Source organism: Ovis canadensis, chromosome 5 (genome assembly GCF_042477335.2).
Source record: "Ovis canadensis isolate MfBH-ARS-UI-01 breed Bighorn chromosome 5, ARS-UI_OviCan_v2, whole genome shotgun sequence".
NCBI classification, from domain to species: Eukaryota; Metazoa; Chordata; class Mammalia; order Artiodactyla; family Bovidae; genus Ovis; species Ovis canadensis.
The window spans coordinates 24,432,643-24,456,493 of NC_091249.1; the positions used below are offsets into that span (position 1 = coordinate 24,432,643).

General features: G+C 53.7%; 1 protein-coding gene across 3 annotated transcripts in view; it reads right to left on the reverse strand.

The window, feature by feature from the left end:
* PKN1 (protein kinase N1) overlaps positions 1-22,470 on the reverse strand; it is a 28,910-nt gene extending 6,440 nt beyond the window's left edge. The window contains exons 1-9 of one of the 3 annotated variants that reach the window (XM_069590807.1): positions 22,204-22,470; positions 17,358-17,661; positions 14,416-14,567; positions 12,156-12,291; positions 7,888-8,033; positions 7,486-7,699; positions 6,297-6,491; positions 3,886-3,995; positions 3,654-3,797 (exon numbers count right to left, since the gene is read on the reverse strand). In XM_069590807.1, the coding sequence (XP_069446908.1) occupies positions 3,654-3,797; positions 3,886-3,995; positions 6,297-6,491; positions 7,486-7,699; positions 7,888-8,033; positions 12,156-12,291; positions 14,416-14,567; positions 17,358-17,661; positions 22,204-22,224 (1,422 nt within the window). In that variant the 5' untranslated portion in view covers positions 22,225-22,470. Of the gene's footprint in view, positions 1-3,653; positions 3,798-3,885; positions 3,996-6,296; positions 6,492-7,485; positions 7,700-7,887; positions 8,034-12,155; positions 12,292-14,415; positions 14,568-17,357; positions 17,662-18,765; positions 18,895-22,022 lie in introns of those variants that run through there. The other 2 variants (XM_069590808.1, XM_069590805.1) reach the window with 2 other exon arrangements.
* Between the last annotated feature and the right edge of the window lie 1,381 nt (positions 22,471-23,851).

Below are 23,851 nucleotides of genomic sequence, written 5' to 3' on the forward strand. Positions count from 1 at the left end.
GCAGGCCCTCTTCTAGGGGTGGGGAGCAGCTCTGATCCAACAAGACCTACGGACGACTCCGGCAAATGGGAACTACCCTTCCTTCAGTGTCCCGCCTCCCCACCTGTGCTCACAAACCAGCATCACCAGCATCCCTGGGAACCTGCTAGAAAGGGAGATTCTCAGCACCTCCACCCACCCTGGACCCACTGAATCAGAAACCCTGGGGGTGGAGCCCAGCAGTGTGTGTTCTAGCAAGCCTTCCAGGTGATGATGCTGGTGTCCACTCATGTGGGGAAACCACTGGTCTCATGGAATTCTCCCAACTGCATCACATCTTCTGGAAGGTGTTGAAGTCATAGAACCATGTGACTTTATGGGTGTCCCCGATCTGGTCACCTCTAGCCACATGTGGCTACTGAAATGAAGTAAAATGTAAGCTGACTGAAAGTGTCAGTCCCCTGTCACACTAGCCAGACTTCAAGAGGCTAGCGGCTACTATACAGGAGGACACAGACACGGAACAATACCATCTACGACAGAACTCAACTATTGTAGGCTCAGAGGCGACAGAACTGCAGAAGGTTCTACAGGATGGTGCTTTGGGGAGAACAAAAGAGAATGTTCTCAGTAAACCTTGGGGGCTTCTCCCGTGGTAAAGAATCCGCCTGCCAATGCAGGAGACATTCAATTGCTGATCCAGGCAGATCCCACTTGCCGCCGAGCAGCTAAGCCCGTGAGCCACAACTACTGAGCCGGTGCTCCAGAGCCCGTGCTCGGTCACTAGTGAAGCCACGGCGATGAGAAGCCCGCCCGCCACAACTAGAGAAGAGCCCGAGCAGCAACAAAGACTCAGCCAAGCCAAAAATGAAAATAAGTAACATTTTTTTAAAAAGAAACAACAATCTTTCTTAAAAAAAAAAATAGTAAGTAAATCTTGAAGACAAGCAGGACTGCCTCAGAACTCTTACCCCTGGCCACCCACCACTATTATCCACTTGGGTTTTGGACAGTCTTCCTAACAGAAGAATAATTTCATGGCCCTGCCGTGTGAAGTCAGCTCTTCTCTGCGCCTTTCCTTCTGTGGTCCTGGATTACGAGATTATGTAAGAATTTTCACCCAGATAGTAAAATAGCCCTTGACTATTTCAAGAATTTTTCTAGATATTTTTAGGAATTAGTGAATTAGTTAGAAATTACTGAAAAGTGACTGTTTTAAAATTTTGAAAGCATTTTCTAGTGAAAACTTAGAGCAATGTAGACTTTTGGTATCTAGAGGCTTCCCTGGTAGCTCAGCTGGTAAAAAATTCACCTGCAATGCAGGAGACCTTGGTTCGACTCCTGGGTCGGGAAGATTCACTGGAGAAGGGATAGGCTACCCACTCCAGTATTCTGGCCTGGAGAATTCCATGGACTATATAGTCCATGGGGTCGCAGAAAGTCAGACACAAGTGAACGACTTTCACAGCCAAGGAAAAGCTTCTTTCAGGTTAATCTTTAAACTCACTTGAACCCAATGACTCTCTTGATATTTATCCCATTCCTGAAAACAGAGTTAATAATACAGCCGTTTTTTGTTTAAAATACTGTGCACTGGGAATTTTTTATACTAGGGTTTCCCAGGTTGAGCTAATGGTAAAGAACCCGTCTGCCAATGACAGAGACATAAGAGCTGCAGGTTTGATCCCCGGGTCAGAAAGATTCTCTGGAGGAGGGCATGGCAACACACTCCAGTATTCTCGGCCGGAGAATCCCATGGACAGAGGAGCCTGGTGGGCTTGAGTCCATAGCATCGCAAAGAGTAGGATACGACTGAAGCGACTTAGCATGCATACACTGGGAATTCTGTTTCTTTTTCACATGGTCTGATCTTTTTGCAAAGAAAACTGGTATTTAAAAAACTAAGCAAGTAGTGGGGACTTTCCTGGTGGTCCAATGGATAAGACTCCACACTCTCAATGCAGGGGGCCCAGGTTCGATCCCTGGTCAGGAAACAAAGATCCCACAGATGGCAATCAAGTCTACAAGTTACAACGACTGAACCCAAGCACTCTAGAGCCCAGGCACCACAACTAGAGAAGCCTGAAAGCTGCAATGAAGACCCAGCAAAGCCAAAATAAATAATAAACTTAAAAAAAATCTAAGCAAGCAGCAAAATGAAAGAAAAAAAAAAAGACTTTTCCTCTAAGGTTAAGGACATGGGGAGGTATGTCTAAACATAAATACATACATATATGTATACACACACACATGTGAAATCAAAGTGTTAGTCACTCAGTTGTGTCTGACTCTTTGTGACCCCATGGACTGTAACCCACAAGGCTCCTTTGCCCATAGAACTCTCCAGGCTAGAGTACTGGAATGGGTTGCCATTTTTTTCTCCAGGGGATCTTTCCAACCCAGGGATTGAACCCAGGTCTCCTGCATTACAGGCAGATTCTTTATCATCAGAGCTTCCAGGGAAGCAATTTGTATACGTGCGTGTGTGTGTGTCTGTGTGTGTGTGTGTGTGTGTGTTGGGTTGGCCAAAAAGTTTTTTCGAGTTTCTATAAGATCTTATGAGAAAACCCAAACGAACTTCTTGTTCAGCCCAATACATAAAACAGGGTACATTAGTATTTTAAGGGCAAATTTAAAGAATTTCTAGAATAATTCTGGTTAAATGAAGGGTCCAGTGAGTTTCTTTCTGTGTCTCAGTTTCCTCCTCTGTCAAACGTAACTAGTAATGGTCCCTCCTGCACGGGTTCTTGGTGAGGATTTATAAGTCAGTGCCAGCAGAGCACTTAGGAAAGGGCTTGGCCATGAGACAAGGGGTCTGCTAGGAATGTCATTTAGACTATGGGCTCTCAATGAGGGGCCGCTGGCCATGTCTGGAGGCATTTTTAGTTGTCACAACTTGTGCGGGGTTGCTACTGGCATCCCGTGGGTGGGGACCAGGGATGTGACTCAGCACTCAGCACCCTACAGTACATAGAGCAGTCCTGCAACCAAGACTATCCAGCCCAAATGTCCATAGTGCCAAGGGGCGGGGGCGGGCTCCCCTGATGAGGACCCTAACCCAACAGCACTGGGGAAGCAATCTCTCTGCTCAACTGTGGCTCTCATAGCAACCCCCATCTTACGTTGCTTGGTTTTGCTTTTCTTTTCTGGCTTGACAACATTTTGCTATTCTTTTTTTAATTTCTTGTTTCAGAATGAAACCAATCCCAACTTTAGTCATGCATCATGGGACTAATTAAATGTACTTTCCTATCAAGGTTCAGAGACTAAGGGGAAAACACATCTTCCCCTTCTAGAAAGAGAAGAGGAGAAAGAGACACAAACAGCATTTTTCTGGGCTTTCCTGATGGCTTGGCGGTGAAGAATCCGCCTGCCAAGGCAGGAGACACGTGTTCGATCCCTGGTCCGGGAAGATCCCACATGCCGCAGAGCAACTAGGCCCGTGTACCACTGCTAAGCCTGCGCTCTGGGGCCTAGGAGTAGTAACTATTGAGCCCGTATCCTGCAATTACTGAAGGCCATGCACCCTAGAACCCATGTTCCACAAGAAAAGCCAATGCATTTAGAAACCCACCTGCGCTGCAACTCAAGACTAGCCTGAGCAGCAACAAAGACCCAGCACAGCCGGAAAAAAAAAAAAAAAGCATTTTCTCAGGGTGGGAGTCAGGCTGTACCTCAGCCAGCAGGCAGCCCTGAGGTTCCATGTCCAGCTGCACCTCATGCCTCTCGTTGTCCAGGAAATCCTCCAACTTCAGGAATTTGAGGGCACACAGGCCCCGCTGGTCCCGCCAGAACACAGCCAACTCCAATTCCCGTGCCTCAGGGAAGAAGAGGGCTGTCACTTGCGGTGCCTGAGGCCCCAGGTCCCTCCTCCTCCCAGCCCTCTCACTCGCCCACCTAACTCACCCTCTCCAGTTCCAGGGTAAAGCTCTGGTCCCAGGCGTTGGGGCCACATGGCTTCCAGGATGTCTGTCCCACCACTGTGTTATCCAGCTTGAGCACAGTGCTCACCTCATCTGGAACAGGGGTGGGGGGAGGGTGTCAAGAGATTCTGGGGAGGAGGGTAATCTCTTATATCTTATTAATAAAGAAATCCTCTCTTCCCCTATAATATTCTGCTATGCTATCTGACCAAGCTCTACAGTCCTGCCTTTCACATTAAGCCCTTCAATCCATCTCCAGTTGATTTTGGTGTGTGGTGTGAGGCAGGGATCCAAATTCACTTTTATTCTATATATAAATTCCAGCAATATATTCCTAAGTATTCAATCTAAAAAAATGCCAGCAAGTATACACTGGGAAATGCACAGATATAATGCTTACGTAACAGCTCTAAACTAGAACATCTGCCTATGAATTAAACATATACATGGTAATATAGGGTTATTAACTAAACCATGAAATCTCTTATATTCAACTATTTTTTACCAAAAAAAAAAAAAAAAGACAGCAATCTGATATGGCTCAGTCTAACACAATTAAACCGGGCTAAAAATGAATGAAGTATAATTTCATGCAACGGTATGAATAAATCTCCCACACAATGTTGAATAAAAGAAGCTGTTTCCATGGAATACATTCTGCATGATTCCACATATGTGCAGTTTAAACACAGGCAAATTAAACTGCATTGCTTTGAGATGGTACATGGGCACTTAAACTACAAAGAAAAGCGAGGCAATGACAGCGGTAAGAGTGAAGAGAGTAGCTACCTCTAGGACAGAGGAAGGGGCTGGAATTGAGGAGGGGGCATGAGAGGGCTTCCAGAGAATTCTATCTCTCGACCTGGGTGGTGGTAACACAGGCGGTTACTCTACTGTCATTCTTCTTTTATTCATACTTTTACACGTGTGCATTCGTTTCTTTTCACATTGTGGTAAAACTCACATGAAATTTACCATCATTATCAAGCATACAGCTCAGTGGTACCAAGTACGTTTATACTGTTGTGTAATCATCACCACCGTCATCTCCAGAACTCTTCGTCTTTCCCATGAAACTCTGTCCCCGGTAAACAATAACTCTCCATTTCGCCTCCCCCTCAACCACTGGCAACCACTATTCTTTCCATCCCTATGAATGTAACCAACGTAGATACCTCATGTAAGTAGAATCCTACACTACTTGTCGGCTTCCCAGGTGGCTCAGTGGTGAAGAATCTGCCTGCCAATGCAGAAGGCGCAGGCACATGGGTTGAACACAGGGATTCACTCCCTGGGTTGGGAAGATCCCTCGGAGAAGGAAATGGCAACTTGCTCCAGCTTTCTTGCCTGGGAAATCCCACGGACAGAGGAGTCTGGCAGGTTACAGTTCATGGGGTTGCAAAAGAGTCGGACACAACTTAGGGACTAAACAACAACAAAAAGACAAGAAGTATCCCTCATGCTCAGCTGCTAAGTCATATCCGACTCTTTTGTGACCCCATGGACTGTAGCCCACCAGGCTTCTCTGTCCATGGGATTTCCCAGGCAAGGATACCGGAGTGGGTTGTCATTTTCTTCTCGGGGGAATCTCCCCAACTCCGGGATCAAACTCGGGTCTCCTGCACTGGCAGGCGGATTCTTTACCACTGAGCCACCGGGGAAGCCCACTTGTCATTTTACAGCTGGTTTATTTCACTGATGTACTCAAGTTCATCCATGTTGTGGCATGTTTCAGAATGTCCTTTTTTAAGGCTGAAAAATCCAGAGAATTCTATTTCTTGACCTGAGTAGTGGTAACATAGGCAGTTACTTTAGTGTTAGTCTTCTTTTACTCATACTTTTGAACGTGTGTATTCACTTCTTTTCACATTGTGGTAAAACTCGTAACATAAAATTTACCATCGTTATAGATATATTTGTCTAGAATAGAATCCATTTCTACAGAATAGACTTCTCTGGAATCCACTGTGTGGATGGACCACAATTTGTTTATCCATTCATCCATCAACAGACACTGGGTTGCTTCTGCCTTTTGACCACTGTGAATAATGCTGCTATGAACATGGGTGTATATCAAAATCTCTTTGCGATCCGGCTTCCAACTCTTTTGAGTAGGAATATTAGATCTATGGTAGTTCTATGTTTCATTATGTGAGGACCTGCCATGCTGCTTTCCACGGTGGCCACACAATTTTACATTCCCACCAACAGTGTAGAAGCCTTCCAGCTTCTCCACATCCTCCCTAACACCTGTTACTTTATCTTGTTCTATTTTACAGTATCCATCCTAATGAGTGTGATGAACGACTTTTTCAGAATGTTACCGATGTGGGAAATCAGGAACCACCCCCAGCCTACCCCACCTCATCCCTCCCGGACATCAGTGCCACTCACTGGTGTTCTCGGCTTCAGCTTTGAGGCTGCTCCTGCCACTGAGACTTCCGGTTCGGCTGTAAAGACCTCGGGCTGGGCGGCTCAGGAAGGGGGTGCGGCTGTCAGGGGTCCCAGGCCCCCCCACCGAAGGTGAAGGGTTCCAAGGGATGGTCTCTGGAAGGTCTCTGCAGCCCACCACACGCACCTCCAGGGTCCCTGAGAGAGGGGCAGGCTCATGGGGTGGGTTACATCTGGGGCAGGACAAAGGTTGCAGGTGCAGTGGGCATGTGCAGAAGTGGCCAGCGTGCAAGGGGGAGTTGGTGAGGGACAATCGGGGTGAGGCAGGGGGTCTGCTGCAGAGATGGCTGTGTCCAGAAGAGAGAAACAGGGGACAAGGGGGAGGGGTGGGGCAGTCTGGGGAAGGGCTCTAGATGCTGAGGTTTAGTGACAGAAGAGCAGTTCAGAGTGCAGGCCGGAAGTCCAGGCGGTGGTGAGCCAGGTAGGACTGGGGGGGTCCAGGGTAGGATTCGGTAGGCTAGTCTGAGATCTGACACTGGGGCTGGGGTCTATGATAGGACTGGTCTGGGGAGGTAGTGGCTGAGGGATCTAAGAAGGGAGGGGCTGGCTAGTCTGGGGGTGGGGGGGTCAGAGGTTCAGGACTGAGGATTCTGAGAGTGAGGGACTATGAGACTGAAATCGAGGACTCTGGCTGGAGAGAGCAGAAAGCCACCCCTTCACGGTGGGATGGGGAAAGTGAGGATGGGACTATTCTTGCTGTTGTTGTTTAGTCACTCAGCTGTGTCTGACTCTTTTGCGACCTCATGGACTACAGACTACCAGGCTCCTCTGTCCATGGAATTTCCCAGGCAAGAATACTAGAGTGGGTTGCCATTTCCATCTCCAGGGAATCTTCCCACCCAAGGATCAAGGATGAGGAGACAAGGGCAAGAGTCTCTGGGAGGGCAAGGTGGGGTGGGAAGTCTAGGGTCCATGGGTCTGTCTGGCGTGGGGAATGGGGCCCAGGGCTACAGGGTTGGGGTGAATGGAGAAGGGAGGGGACAGCGGGATGGGAGTCCAGGACTGGGGAGAATGAAGATCCCAGTTGCAGGTTTGGGGCTGGGGGCTCAGAGGGGCAGGAGTCTAGAGCTAGAGGGGTGGGGTCCTGATTTGGGTGGAAGCGGGCGAGGACGCGGGAGGTGTAGGGACCCACCTGTGAGTGGCGCAGGCTTGCTCAGGGTGCTGTAGTGCGTGGCGGGGAACGGCCCGGCCAGGCGGGCGCTAAAGGCTGCGGAGGAAGCCGCGGCGAGCTCCTCGCGCAGCAGCCGCCCCTTCGGGTGGTCAGCGGGTAGCTCCCCAAGCCGCCGCTCCAGCGCCTCCCGAAGCAGCCCCAGCTTCTGGTTGGACTCGGTCAGCTTCTCCTGGGCCTGAGGTGGGAGAAGCCTGGCCGGGCTGGGGACTGGATCCGGCGCGCCCCTCCCCCAGGCCCGCGAAGTCCCACCTGGAGCTCCTCCCCGGAAGCCCCAGCCCTCAAATCATCTGGGTCCGACTTGAAACAGGAGTCCCCATCCCTCGCTGAAGCCCCACCTCTCCGGGTCGACGCCCCGCCCCTCACCTCGCTGACGGCTTTGCGGTCCGGAGTCTTGGCGGCGCTGAGCAGGCGCAGCACGTTCTTGGCGCCCTCGGCCACCGCGTGCTCCACTCGGAAGTGGTGACGCAGCTCCTCGATGCGCAGCTCCACTGCCCCCAGGTCCGGACTCCCTGTGGGCGTGAGACACGAGGCAGTGAGGCCAGCCTGAGCCCCGGGCTGTCTCCAACCATCCTGGTTCTAGAGACATGCAGCCATCTGTAGTAAGGGCACTGGCCAGGGACAGATAGCCGTCAACAAGCATCACTCCCTCCCAAGATAGGGGGTCATGGGGACAGTCACACTGTCACCCATGGGTAGACAGCCACACATGCACCCGGATGCTGTCACTCTTTTATCCAGACACCATCCCCCACAGAGCCAGTCCCAGGGATGTAGTTAAGCTGCCACCCAGGGGCAGTCTTATATACAGACACACAACACATATTTAGGGAACTTCCCTGGTGGTCCAGCAGTTAAGAATCTGCCTTCCACTGCAGTGGATGAAGGTTTGATCCCTGGTGAGGGGACTAAGATCCCACATGCTCCGGAGCAACTAAGCCCACGTCCCTACAGCTACTGAGCCTGCACACCACAACTGGAGAGTCTGTGCACCGCAAGGAAACACCCCACATGAAGCAATGAAGATGCTGTGTGCCCCAACTAAGACTCAATGCAGCCAAATAAATAAACAAAAATAAAACACACATTTAAGAACAGATACGCTGCTGATGGGAATACAAGTTGCTTTCCAACCAATGGAGGCAGTTTGGTGATTTGTCAGAATTATAAATGTATCTACCTTTTGATTTAGCAATCTCAGTTCAGGTACTTTATCCCATAGAAACAGCTTTGCACTTGATACATGTTGTTGTTGTTTTTGTTTGGCCATACCATGCAGCATATGGGATCTTAGTTCCCTGACTAGGAACTGAATTGCGCCCCCACCTCCCCTGCAGTGGAAGTGCAGAGTCCTAATCGCTAGACTGCCAGGAAATTTCCCTTGATATATGTATTATACGTGGTTATTCATAGCCTTTTTTTTTTTAAGAGCAAAACATTGGAAGATACCTCACTTCCTCTAGTAGGGGTCTGAGTGAATGAACGGTGACCACCCACACCACGAAATACAACGTAGTTGGAGGAACAGGAATGGTGTCAGATAGATGTCATCAGACTGTCACTTAGAGGGTGACAATGGCATTGTCACTTTGTCACTAGTGTAGGCCTTAGAACACACATATCCACACACTCTTACAGAGATGCCATCACACTGCCACACACGGGTAAGACTGATATTATAGACACCGATATATACCTTGTCTGTGCTGCGCTATGTGCTATCGTTTCAGTCGTGTCCGACTCTGTGCAACCCCATGGACTGTAGCCCACAAGGTTCCTCTGTCCATGGGATTCTCCAGGCAAGAATACCAGAGTAGGGTGCCATTCCCTTCTCCAGGGGATCTTCCCAACCCAGGAATCGAACCTGCAGTTCTTACGTCTTCCGCATTGGCAGGTGGGTTCTTTACCACTAGCGCCACCTGGGAAGCCCTATGCAGCTGCTGCTGCTGCTGCTGCTAAGTCGCTTCAGTCATGTCCGACTCTGTGCGACCCCCGAGACAGCAGCCAGGCTCCCTCATCCCTGGGATTCTCCAGGCAAGAACACTGGAGTGGGTTGCCATTTCCTTCTCCAGTGCATGAAAGTGAAAAGTGAAAGTGAAGTCACTCAGTCATGTCCGACTCTTAGCAACCCCATGGACTGCAGCCCCCCAGGCTCCTCCATCCATGGGATTTTCCAGCCAAGAGTACTGGAATGGGGTGCCATTGCCTTCTCCAGGAAGCTCTATACACCTTGTCAACTCCCAGCAAAAGGACAGTGTCACAGGGACAGAGGGAAAGTCACAAAACATAAACACCCTAATGGGACAGAGTCAGTCAGTTCAGTAGCTCAGTCGTGTCCGACTCTTTGCGATCTCATGAACCACAGCATGCCAGGCCTCCCTGTCCATCACCAACTCCTGGAGTTCACCCAAACTCACATCCATTGAGTCAGGACAGAGTCACACAATGGCAAAACTCCCAGGGCTCCAATTCCAGCCCAGGGAGGATCACGGCAACACAGGCACACTGCCACACAGATAAGGCACAGGGACAGGCAAAGAAATGCCAGCACGGGGCCTCCCTGGTGGTCCAGTGGTTAGGACTTCGCCTTCCAGGGCAGGGGGTACAGATTTGCTCCCTGGTTGGGGGGTGAGGGTCCCACGTGCCTCACAGCCAGGGAGTCAAGGCATGGAATGGAGGCAGTGTTGTGGCAAATTCAGTGAGGCCTTGTGGACACAGTGGGGGAAGGAGAGTGGGACGGATAGAGAGAGGAGCACTGCCATATATACGCCAGCACGTGGGGCACAGCCAGCCAGGGGGGATTTGCCGTATGGCGCAGGCAGCTCAAACCAGTGCTCTGTGACAGCCTAGAGGGGTGGGATGGGGTGGGAGGGAAGGTTCAAGAGGGAGAAGACATATGCATATGCTTATGGCTGATTCACGCTGATGTATGGCAGAAACCAGTACAATATTGTAAAGCAATTATCCTCCAATTAAAAATAAAAGTTTTTTTTGAAAAACAAACAAAAAAAAATGGTCCAAAATGAAAGAAAATCTTTAAAAGAAATGCTGTCACCATGTCATACAATCAGGGGAGCGTGAGCAATAATCATAGACACAGAGACCCAATGTCACAGGGAAACAGGCTGGCTTCACGCTCAGAGTGCAGTCCCAGGGATGTAGCCACAGCCCAACAGAGGACACAGCCACAGTCACCCAATGGAACAGGGAGCAGGCACAAGGACACACTGGCACCTAGGCGCAGGAGACCTGTCACCCAAAGACACAAGGTCACAGTCATGCTTATCCACGGCTGTAGATTTCAAGGACAGTCTTGCAGTCTCAAGCATTCCTACAGTCACACTCGCCCACAGCTGTGCGGCACCCACCAAGACGTTTGTCCTATGTGCCCAGATGGTCGTCAAGACTTTTACACTTATAGGGACAAGATTAGGCTGTCACCAAAAGTTACAATGCGAGGGCACAGTAAGGAGGCAGCCATCTATGAATCTGGAAGAGGGCTCTCACCAGACGCCGTATCTGCCAGCGCCTTGATCTTGGACTTTCAGCCCACAGCACAGTGGGAGATAAATGTCTGCTGTTTACATGCCCCCTCATCCCCAGTCTGTGGTGTTGTGGTGGAGCAGCCCAAACACACTAACACCCACCCACAGCTGACATACTCTCATGGCGACACAGGAACTCTCAGAGTCATGGGGCATGTGTACAGACTCTGGTCCCCACAGCTAATACCACACTGACGCTGACAAATGTCGCTAGTACAGTCACCCCTTGTACGTGATACCTGGAGAACTGACGCATACAACACAGCCTGTCTCAAGTTCAGGATGACAGTTGGGTTGAGACGCCCTCAGGCATTCAGACACTGAGATACACAGGAAACGCACATATGCTGTGGACACCCAGTTTCGTATTACTGGGGCCAACACGGCAAGGCAACCGCCTAGCCCAGGGGTCCACACATTTTTTCCATCAAGAGCCAAAGGGTAGGACCTCCCTGGTGGTCTAGTGGTTAAGAGGCTGCCTGCCAACACAGGGGACGTGGATTCAACCCCTGGTCCAGGGAGATTCCATATGCTGCAGGGCAACTAAACGCCTGCCGCACAACTACTGAGCCTGCGATCCAGAGCCCGTGAGCTGCAGCTACCGAAGCCCAAGAGCCCATGCTCGACACAAGAAGCCACTGCAGTGAGAAGCCTTCACACAACGAAGACCCAGCGTAGCCCAAACTGAATTATTCTTTTAAAAAGAGCCAAAGGGTAAATATTTTGCCTTTGTGGACCACAAGCTCTGTTGCCACTTCCTGGCTCCACTGTCACGATGCACAAGCAGTCGTAGGTGACAGTAAATGAACAGGCCTGGCTGGGCTGTCAGTATTTCCAAAACAAGCAAACAAACAAAAGAAGGCAGCAGCAGATTTGGTCCAAGAGCTGTAGTTTGCCAATAACTGATCACGTGCAAATCTTGAGTGGGACCGAATGGGAGACCGGGGCCCAGAGAGGGTCAGGAAGGCCTTCTAGCATGGTGAGTCGCAGCACCCACCTCCCTGCCTTAGGAAGGGACCCCTTGTGGGGCTGGGAGCTGAACTCTGCAAGGTGGAACGCAGGGGAGGCGGTCTCGGGGGAGGGACTCACCTTGAGCCTCGTCTGGGGCCGCCTGGCTCTCCAGCTGGCAGGCCTGCAGTGCCCGGCGCAGCTGCATGCGGATGATATCTATCTTGGTCTTACTGTCTTGCAGCATCTGCTGCGCCGTCAGCAGCAGCTTCCGGTCCTGATGGCAGAGACAGGCCGTGAGGGGAAGGCTGGGCAGGTGGGAGTCTGACCACCCGTCCTGGTGCCCACCCCAGGCAGGCTCTGGGGGACCGAGCATTCATGTGTGGGTATGACAGAATGTGTTCCTGGGCGTTGAAGGGAGATGGAGCCTGTGGCATGTGAATCCTGACAGCTGCCACCTAACAGCTGTGTGACTCTGGACAAGCTGCTCAACCACTCTGGGTCCATCTGCTCATCTGCGGGAAGCGGAGTGTTCTAACAGCACCAACCACCACTGGGCTGAGGATTAAAGGAGGTAATCTGTGTGTAGGGCTCAGAACTGTGCCTGGCACCAGCAGGCATTGTATTCATGTCAGCTGTTAGAATGGTGTATGTGTGTGAGTGTTCCCCATGGTGGGTGTAGCCTTGCCTGTAGCCACATGGGTGAGTCCAGGGGTGACTAGGTGTCAGACAGTTGTAGGCAGTTGTAGGAAGCAGGGTCCTGCTCTTGGTGTATGCAGTTCAAGCTACAGGGTTAACTGGGCATAGCCAAGGACGGTATGTGTGTATAAGTGCCAGGAACTGGTGGTGGATTTTTCCATTGACTTGGTGCTCTGTTCAAAACCAGGCACTGACAGACTTCCCTGGTGACCCAGTGGTTAAGAATCCACCTGCCAATGCAAGGGACACAGGTTCGATCCCTGGTCCGGGACGATTCCACATGCAGCAGGGCAACTAAGCCCATGTGCCACAACTACTGAGCCTGCACACCCTAGAGGCTGTGCTCCATGACAAGAGAAGCCACTGCAATGGGAAGCCCATGCCCTGCAGCTAGAGAGTGGCCCCTACGCTCCACAGCTACAGAGAGCCTGAGCACAGCAATGAAGTCCCAGAGCAGCCAAAAATAAAAACAGGTAAAATACATTCTAAGAAAGCCAGGCACAGCCAATCTGTGACGAAAGAAGACTGGGTACTGACTGAAGGGGGCAGGAGGGCACTTCTGGGTGACAGGAAAGGTTCGGTAAGGGCGGTGGGTAGCTAGACAGAAATTCACTGGCTGTACACTTAGGTTTCTGCGCTTGACGTCCATCTGTTACACCTCAATAAAAGGTTAAGACAAGTTCTTCATGGTCTGTGTGCTGTGCAATATTCACGTTTGTGTGTGCACTCACAGGCGGGGACGCTCTCTGGGTCTCTAGCTGTAGGTCGAACTCTGCCCGTGGGTGTCAGTGTCTCTGGGTGTCGCTGCCAACCTGTGACTGTGTACTTGGTGTTGGTACAACTGGGGGTACGTCTGCGTGACAAATCCGATCTCTGGGTGTGCGAAACTGAAGATGTGTGTGTCTGTGCGTCTAGGTGTCCTGTTGGCCTGTGCTGTGTGTCCTGGGTGTTCTATGATGGTGAGCATCTCTCCATGTCTAGAGGTGACTGTGGTGGTTTTCCTCCACGTGTTACTGCTGTGAATCTAGGTGTTACGACGGTGTGTGTGTGTGTCTCAGTGGTGATATGCCACTGTGTATCTCTAGAAGCTGTTATGACCATGGGTGTGTCTCTAGATATCATGATGATAGTATACACATCTGGGCTTCTCTGGTGGCTCAGTGGTAAAGAACCCGCCCATCAACGCAGGAGACATGAGTTCAATTCCTGGGTTGGGAAGATCCCCTGGAGGAGGAAATGACAACCCACTCCAGTATTCTTGCCTAAAAAATCCTATGGACAGAGGAGCCTGGTGGGCTACAGTCCATACAGTTGCAAAGAGTCAGACACGACTGAGCCGCTAAATGGTAACATGTGTGCATCTGGGCGTTGATCTGTGTGTACGTCAGAGACGCCACCAGCAGTGAGAGGCTGCATGTTGCCCGGTCTCCGGGGGTTACTGAGTATGGTGAGGGAGTCTCTGCCACGTGTTGATCTGACATCACCCACAGTCATCCAGTTTCCTCTCTGCCCCCACCCAAGCTGCCCACACTCCAATCCTGCTGCAGAGTCACTCCACAGCCCTCTGTCCCCAACCCAGAGTGCCCCAGCCTCCTGGGGGGCAGATGGAGGCACCACCCCGCCCCCCACCACAGGCTCCAGCCTGGGATGCGCCCACAGGTATACATGCACATGGAGGGGTGTGCACGCACGCTGCTCCCACCTTGGTGCTGCCGTTGCTATACGTCTGGATCATGTTCTCTGCCCCCTGCTTCACCTTCAGCTCGATGGCCAGCTGCTTCTCCAGACCGGCTACGCGGCTCAAGTTGGTGGCTGAGCAGGCAGAGTCACCTGTGCCAGGGGACTGGGGGGCATCTGGAGGGGTGGATGGGGCAAAGTCACCACAGCCCTCCTCTCCAACTGCCCAGGTGCTTTTGTGCCAGCTGAGAGGATCCACCCCGGGCCTGTGAGGAGGAAGAGCTGGGGGCCAGGGTCCACTCCCCACCAGCCCTCATAGGGAAACCCTTTCAGGGCTGGGGCAGGACCAGTGTGAATGAACACAGGTGTGTGTTAGTCGTTGGTGTGATCGTGTATACCTTCGTAGAGAAGGTATATACACCCCAAAGATGTGCAAGGCTGTGTAGGCGTCAGCGGGTGTGGCTGTGGTTAAGTCTGTGACCTTCAGGGTGCTGGCATAACTGAGTGTGTCTCCCCAGGTGCCAGTGTAACTGTGAGATGTGAGGTGTTAGAATGCCTCTGTGAGATTCTGGGTGGTGGGGATGACTCTGTGCACGTCTGCAACTGTCAGCAGAACTGAGCATTCAGATCTCCTGGCGCCGGTGTGACAGCACCCGAGTGCCGGAACAGCTGGACATGTATGTCTCTGGACAGCTCTGTGTCAATCTCCAGAGAGTGGTATGACCATCAGAGGCACTCTGGGTACAGCTGTGACAGGATGAGGTTTTGAGCGTTGGCTGAACTCTTTCATTATCTTCAAGTGTTGATCCAATAGTGTTGCTGCTGCTGCTAAGTTGCTTCAGTCGTGTCCAACTCTGTGCGACCCCACAGACGGCAGCCCACCAGGCTCCCCCGTCCCTGGGATTCTCCAGGCAAGAACACTGGAGTGGGTTGCCATTGCCTTCTCCAAGGCATGAAAGTGAAAAGTGAAAGTGAAGTCGCTCAGTCGTGTCCGACTCTTAGCGCCCTCATGGACTGCAGCCTACCAGGCTCCTCCATCCATAGGATTTTCCAGGCAAGAGTACTGGAGTGGGGTGCCATTGCCTTCTCCATCTGATAGTGTTAGCCTCCAGCTATTGACACACCAAAGAGGTGTGTGGGTGTTGGGCTAAGTGATGCTGAGTCTCAGGTCTTGTCCAGTTGACTGTGTTAAGTATCAGGCTGTTTATGGGTTGGTAAACTCCTGTGGCAGCGGCTCTGTGTGTCTGAATCTCTGGGTGTTGCTGTGAGCGTGTGTGAGTCCTCAGGTTTTGTGTGTGTGTTGGTGTGATTGCGTATGCATTTATCTGGGCACTGGCTGGCAGTATGGACGTCTCTGGGTATTCACAGAATAATGCTGCTACTGTTTAGTCACTCAGTCACGTCCGACTGTTTAGCAACCCATGGAGCGTAGACGGCCAGGCTCCTCTGTCCATGAGATTTCCCAGGCCAAGAATACTGGAGCGGGTTGCCATTCCCTTCTCCGGGGGATCTTCTCGACCCAGGGATCGAACCCACATCTCCTGCACTGCAGGCGGATTCTGTACCGCTGAGCCACAGGGTGGGCCCTCAGAGTAGTCTGGGTGCTGGCGTGACTGTGTGTGAGGGTCTCTGGCTACTGATGTGATGTGTGTTACATCTTTTAGTTGTAAGACGAAAAAGTTCTGCAGATTCCTTGCACAAAAATGTGAAAATACTCAACACCACTGAGCTGTATGCTTAAAAATGATACATTTTCTGTAATGTGTTTTTTTCCAAAACGTTTTATTTTATATTGCAATATAGGTGATTAAGGGACTTCCCTGGTGGCTCAGTGGTAAAGAATCTGCCTGTTAAGCAGGAGATGCAGGTTCAATCCCTGGGTTGGGAAGATACCCTGGAGAAAGAAATGGCAACCTACTCCAGTCTTCTTGCTGAAAAATCCCATGGACAGAGGGGCCTAGCAGGCTGCAGTCCATGGGGTCACAAACATGGGGTCTAAACGGAAGCAGTAACAATAGCCAACTAACAATGCTGTTATACTCTCAGGTGTTGTGTTTTTTTAATCACAATTAAAAAATTTTTTAATCAGTTGGAGCCTATAGGTGTTGTCTAGGTGTGGGTGTGGGTGTGACTGTGACTCTGGATATTGGTGTGATACCGTGTAAGCCCTTTGGTGTTGTCCGGGTGTGGGTGTGACTGTGACTCTGGATATTGGTGTGATACCGTGTAAGCCCTTTGGTGTTGTCCAGATGTGGGTGTGACTGTGACTCTGGATATTGGTGTGATACCGTGTAAGCCCTTTGGTGTTGTCCAGATGTGGGTGTGACTGTGACTCTGGATATTGGTGTGATACCATGTAAGCCCTTTGGTGTTATCCAGATGTGGGTGTGACTGTGACTCTGGATATTGGTGTGATACCATGTAAGCCCTTTGGTGTTGTCCGGGTGTGGGTGTGACTGTGAGTCTGGATATTGGTGTGATACCGTGTAAGCCTTTGGTGTTGCCTAGCTGTGGGTGTGACTGTGTGTACCTTTCCCTGGGTGTTGGTTTGGGCCTTTTGTCTGCCTGTATTTGGGCCTCCCAGGTGGCACTACTGGTAAAGAATCCGCCTGCCAATGCAGCAGACGCAAGAGATGCAGGTTCAGTCCTGGGTCGTGAAGATGCCCTGGCGAAGGAAATGGCAATCCACTCCAGTATTCTTGCCTGGGGAATTCCACTGGACAGAGGAGCCTGGCGGGCCACAGTCCGCAGGGTCACACAGAGTTGGACACGACTGAGCACTTGTCAGCAGTGATAGCAGCCACCTGCATTTTCAGGTTGGAAGCTGCCATGACCGAGTGTGTCTCCCTGGGAGGCGGTGGCAATGGGCTGGCCGGCCGCACCCTGGGACACAGTGGGTGAGCCCTGGGCAGTGGAGGCCCCCAGTCCCGCATCCCCCACCCCCCAGCCCAGGGAAGCCTGGCTTACCGTGCACGCCCACCGCGGGGTCGGGCAGCACCACGTGGGCATGCAGCTCCTGCAGCTGCTGGTGCAGCAGGTCAAGCCTGCGTGAGGAGCCGCGCAGCACCAGCTCCACGGGACCGAGGTTACGGCCCAGGTCAGTGGTGGCTCGCCGCAGGTTCTCTGCACCCTCCTTCAGCTTCAGCTCCTTACGGATCTCCCTCCGCAGACGCTCCCGCTCCAGCTCCAGCTGCTGCTGTACCCCAGGGGCTGCCAGGTCGGCACCTGCCAGGCCCAGCTGCTCCAGCAGGGACCAGCTGCGTGGCTCACTCTGCAGGGGACAGAGCAGGGTCAGTGGGGCCAGAGCGGCTCTGGCGGTGCAGACCACATTCAGCTGACCTGGCCCGGCCTCCTCCTGGGGGGGGACTCCTGACACAGGCCCTGCTCCATGTCCTCCGACAGTCCCCCAAAACTGGGAGGTGAGACAAGGCCCTGTGCCTGCTTCCTGACACCTCCAAACTGTGAGGTCCCAAGGGCAGGGCCTTCTCCTTGCCTGTCACCTCAGACAAGAGGACCACAGGTACACTTCAGTCTCCCCTCACTGTCCTCATGCAGTGGGATCCTGCAGGGCAGATTCCATTGCCCCATCACTGGGTCCCCACAGCTCGGGGTCCCCAAGGTCAGGCCCTAGCTCTCCTTCCACTGTCCTCCCAAATTAGGGGGGCCCAAGAACAGGCTTTGTCTCCCTCTGTTGCCCCCAAATGACCAGGTCCTGAGGGGAGACACCCTCTCCCCTCTGCTGCCCCCCTAAACTAGGAGGTCCCAAAGGCAGGCCCCATCTCTGCTCCCTTATGCCCCACATTAGGAGGGCCTGAGGGCAGCTTTCATCTTCCTTCTGCTGCTCCCCAAATGAGGAAGTATCAAGGGCAGGCCTGTGATGCCCCCCAGACCACAAGGTTGGGGTTCCAATAGCAAGTTCCTTCTCCTCTTGGCTGTACCCTTGAACTAGGAGGACCTAGGGACAGGCCTCATCTATTCCCTGCTGTAACCCCAAACTAGGAGGACCCAGGGCCAGGCCTTGTCTATTCCCTGCGGTAACCCCAAACCAGGAGGGCCTGGAGACAGGTTTTGTCTGTTCCCTGCTGTACCCCCTAACTTGGAGATCCGGGGGCCAAGCGCCATCTCCCCTCCTTTTGTCATCTACAACTGGGACCCCAAAGAAAAGAGCACTGTTCCCTTCCTCCTCTATCCCCCCAACCTGGAAGCTCAAAGGGCCCCAAACAGTTTCATCTTTCAAACAGAAAACTCCAAAGCCAGCATCCCACCTCCTCTCCTCAGTCCAAAACCAAGCGGTACCGAGGGCAGGGCCCCTCCGGCCTGTGCCACTTGGGGTCCTCTTCTGCTGCCCCTCCCCCACAAGGACCCCAGACCCCACCTCCAGCTCCGGGTCCAAAGGGGGATCAGCCTCCGCCATCCTGGGCCCCGGCTGAGGGCCCCGCCCTCTTCCTGAACCTCAGCCCTGCCAGGGCCTCTCGCCTGCTACTTCCTCTTTCCTGCTGGCTCCCAGCAACCCCTGCGAAGGCCAGCTCTGGGGCTCTGGGGCATCAAGAGCACCTTCCTCTCAGCCCCCACTCGAGGGCTGAGCCTGCTTCTCTGGGGTCATCCCAGGGGTGGCCCCTCTGCTCCCTGTCCTGAGGATGCCCAAGGTGTACACAGCAGGCACACACACACGGGCCCGCTAGTGTGGACATGAAGAACAGCCTTCCCCACATATAGCTTCCCTACAACACACTTATACACCTACAGGCATCACAGGCCAGTGTGTGCCTACCCCCCACCCCCTGTATATACTTATATACACCAACACCCACAAGTGCTTACATGGGCGGGCCAGCCCCTTTCCTGTCCCAACTTCCGGCTTCTTCTCAGCTCGGTTGCCTGCTGCTGCTGACCACAGCTTGGAGGCCTGGGGGCCCGGCCAGCCCTGCGGTACCTCCCTGAGGCCCACATCATGAGGAGACAGCTCTGCAGGGCTGGAGTACCAGTGTCTCCACTTAAGCTCAAGTATGATTAAGAACCATGGAGGTTACTACAAGCTGCACACCAGGTCAACTAACGCCATTCCAGGAGGTGCTACTATCACTCCGTTTTCCAGATGAGGAAACCGAGGCCTGGGGCGGTGACCTAACTTGCCCAAAGCCTCATAGCCAGCAGGAGACAGAACTAAGATTTCCAACAAGAGTGCCCAGAATCAGAGCTAGTTGTCAGCCAGGCAGGAAGAGCCCCACATATATTATCTGCCGCCACGGTGAGACCCCATTTCAGAGATGAGGAAAGTCAGGGTTCACTCTCGATCAACTTCAAGGGCAGCTGCCCCCAGAGAAGATTTACTTCAGGCCTAAAGTGTCACTCCCATGATCCTACTGACCCCTCAATTTTATCCTGAGCAGCTGCCATATTTCCCCTCCTACTTTACAGGTGAGGAGACTGAGCCTCAGAGGGATGGCAGCAGCAGTTCTCAATGGCGGAGGGGATTGCCAACACTCCCACCTCACTTCTGGGGGCAGCTGGCAATATCCAGAGCCATTCTGGGTTGGTTGTCATAACTGGGGCTGCTACTAGGCTCTATGGGGTTGAGTTCATGGAAACTGCTTGACATTCCACTGTAAACACGAGAGCCTCCACCTCCAAGAATGATTCAGCCCCAAATGTCAATAGTGCTGAGCTTTTAGAAACCCTGGATTAAAGGACACAGACTCACACCCTGAGCTGCTGGCCATGACCACTGGTAAGGATTTCACAGCAGCCCTACCTGCAAGGGGCTGACCTGGTCTACGTCCTTCCTCACCGTGAAAACTCTCTTGGCTACATTTTTTTTTTTTTTTTCAATTTTGACGGCAGAAACCAAGGCTCAAAGAGGGAATGGCGCGGGGCCTAGGACACACTGTGACGAAGTGGCAGCTCTGGAATTTACACCCAGGGTCACCTCCTACCACCTGCTATCAACCAGGTCCCACCGGCCACCCAGCCCCACCCTGTCCCCAGCAGGCAGAGCAGCGGTGCAGCCAGGAGCGGGGCCAGCTTGAATGAGGGGAGTCCGGGTTGGGGGGGAGGAGCAGAATCCCTCAGCCCCACCTCCTCCAGCAGCTGAGGGATGAGAATATGCAAAGGAGGGAGAGAGGGAGGCTGGGCCTCCCGGGTTCTCCTTCCTTGGATGACTCACTCCTATCCAGGGCAGGGGTCACCTGAGGGCCAACGAGATGAACCCATGAATCAGGAGCCTGGCCTGGCCTTGGGGAATCCCCAACACCCTCCAAGAAGCAGAAAACACCTCCCCTGCCCCAGGTCCAGAGGGTCCACTTCTCAGAAATTCCCTCTTCCTAGAGTGACCAGGGATCTAGACCCCATGTCCGGAGATTTCAATGCATTGGGCGTTTCTGGAATCCGGACAGGACATCCGTTTGCCGGACACAGAACAGACAGGCACACACACTGGGACAGACAGAGGGACAGGGGTAGCAGACCAAGCAGCCACGAGAAAGAGAGGAATGACCAGGACGGGTGAGGGTGGGGGTGGGGTGGGGTAGGGGGAAGAGAGCAGGCAGGAGATGGGAAAGGGGACCAGGGCGCAGGTCCAGCCTCGGTCCAGGAATCACAGTCTCCGTCCGGGCCATGTCTGCTACATGCCAAACGCATGCATGTGCCAGCGGAGTCCTACACTGTCCTCCCAGGGCTGATGGGGTAGAGGCAGGGACCCAGGCCCTCCCCAGCCCCCAAGGTCTGACCTTGTGTGATCGGCAACACCAGATACGCCCAGCTCCTCGGCAAGGCTGGCAGGCCATCAGCAGGACTGGGGCGGGGGACAGGGGGTCACGGGGGAGACACAAAGGGGATGTGGGGGCAGGTGCAGAAGGAGATGAGAACCCAGTTACACAGCAACCACAGGACGATGGAGAGCTGATGAGGCACTGTGGGGTAACCGGAGGTACAGGACATGTCTCAGATTTGGGTCACTGACCCAGAGAGGTTTCAGCAGTCATTCTGGCCCTGCTTACCACAGGCAGGGCAGGTGAGTCCCAGGCTGCGATGTCCACAAGGTGGCACAGGGAGAACCTGGGTGGGTGGCACTTCGGTGTCAGTCACCTGTGCCTCTGTGTGTGTTGATGTGTGGGTTGTGGGGTGACCCAGTCCAGGCAGGATTCCAGGTAAGAGAATCCCCAGTTCATTGACATGGACACTCCCCACCCGGAATCCTGGGATAAGGTTCCACCTGGCAGCCGAGTGGCTGGCTGTGTGGGTCCCTGGTCCCCAGACCTAAAGAGGTGACTCTGGCACTTCCGCCAACAGGTGCCAATCTGCAGCGTCGCGACCATCGTAAAGCTCAGTCCGGAGGTGGGGGTGCCGCCGCCGGAGCTTTGTTGTGCGTGGGGGAGAGTGGGGGAAACGGGGCGAATGGCCTGCGCCCTTCCCGGGGCATCGCGCCAGGCACCTGCTCAGGTGGAGCGGCACCTGCCGGGGAACCGAACGCTGAGGAGAGGGAGCGAGCGGCAGGGTCGACTGGCACCGGGATGCCCAGCTAGCCACAGACACCCGAAGTCGAGCCTCCGCTGCGCCCCCTCTAATTCTCAGAGAAGGGCGGAGCTGGGGATGTTGTAGGACTCCCCTCGCTCCCCCACCCTCCCCCGTGCGTACCTCCACCTGCCGAGGAGACTGCGCTGGCTCCACGGTGCTGGCCCTGGGAGGGGGCGCCTAGCGCTCGGGGGAGGTGGGGACCCGCCCTGGCCGCCCCGATCCCGGGAGCGCCGGCGGTGCGCGGGCGGGGGTCCCCAGCGCCGGCTGGCCGCTGGGCGGCTGCGAACGCAGGTGCGCCTACCTGCACAGCGTCGCTGGCCATGTCCACACGCAGCCCGCCAGGGGTCCCCGCGCGGAGGGAGGGGCGCTGAGAGGAGCGCGCGTGCGCCCCGCGCGGGGCGGGGCGGGGGGCGGGCGCGGCGCGACGCCCCCCGCAAGGCGCAGGGCCGGCTCCGGCCTGCTCGGCTCGGGCAGCGCCTGGCCTGGCCGCCGAGTCCGCGCGCCGCGCCCTCCGGCCCCAGCGGCCGCCGGGCCCGGTCACGTGACCACCGAGGTCGGCGCCTGGGGAGGGGGCGGGGCCTAGGGGGCGGGGCTCCCGGCGGCCCCCGGGGCTACGGGGTCCCGGCCGCTCGTGCGCCCCCCTCCGGAGCGGAAGCTGCCGGGTCGGTTTCGCTCGTCTTTCCTTCTTTCGGATTTCTCCCTTTTCCCACGGGTCACCCGATTGAGCGCACGGGAACCCAGAGAAAAAGAGGGAGCCACGTTAAAGCAGGGAGCGGTGGAGGCCTTTGGACCTCCCTGGACCTCCTCTCAAAAAAACAAAAACAACTCATTTTCTCCCTGTGTTTGCAAGTTGAGGTTTTCTTAGAACGAACTGTCATTCAAGGGCACCGGAGCTTCCCCCACAGGCTGGAGACAAGCTCTGAGCAGACTTGTGTTCAAATTCCAGCACCTTATGCCTTGGGGGAGTCCCCCAAACCTAAGAGCCCCTTATCTGTAAAAAAAAAAAAAAGAGAGAGAGAGAGACAGAGAGAAAGAGAAGGATTGACCTACCCACCCTTGGAGGTGTTGACAAAGTGAAATGAGACAATGCATTCCAAGTGCTGTGAACGCAGTAAGCGCTGGACAAAGGTTAGCTGCTGTGATTTTAGTGTTTTCGCCGTTGTTATGTAAAGAGATTTGACCCCTAAATCCGTCACGGACTCGCTGTGGGCCCTGTAGCGTCTGATCCTCAGTTTTCGCCTCTGTAAGATGGGGACACGCCTCTTCGGGGCTGCTGCATGCAGGTGGCGCTCCACCGTGCAGACTCGTGCCCGGTCGGAGGCGGAAGGTGAAGAACTCTAAGGAGCTTCTCCAGGCTCTCCGGAGTCCCTGGAGCATGCAGCCTGGCTCGTGGCAGACCGGGCACTCCCTTTCAAACTCGGTGACTGAACCAAGCTGCGGTCCCTTGGGCTCGGGGCAGAGAGTGCTCCTCCGCCTTGGCGCCCTCCTGGGACCCTCCAGAGCGCGGGAGGCTACCTTGGTTACCCGCAGCTTTGCATGGTATACGCGGTCCCAGAGATCGGGGCGGGGTGTTTTCTCTCTCCCTTTGGGCGACTCTTTGGGGCTGGGTAGTGGTGGTGGTCAGGAAGCAAAAGTTAGAACTGGACATGGAACAACAGACTGGTTCCAAATAGGAAAAGGAGCACGTCAAGGCTGTATATTGTCACCCTGCTTATTTAACTTATATGCAGAGTACATCATGAGAAACGCTGGACTGGAAGAAACACAAGCTGGAATCAAGATTGCCGGGAGAAATATCAATAACCTCAGATATGCAGATGACACCACCCTTATGGCAGAAAGTGAAGAGGAACTAAAAAGCCTTTTGATGAAAGTGAAAGAGGAGAGTGAAAAAGTTGGCTTAAAGCTCAACATTCATAAAACAAAGATCATGGCATCTGGTCCCATCA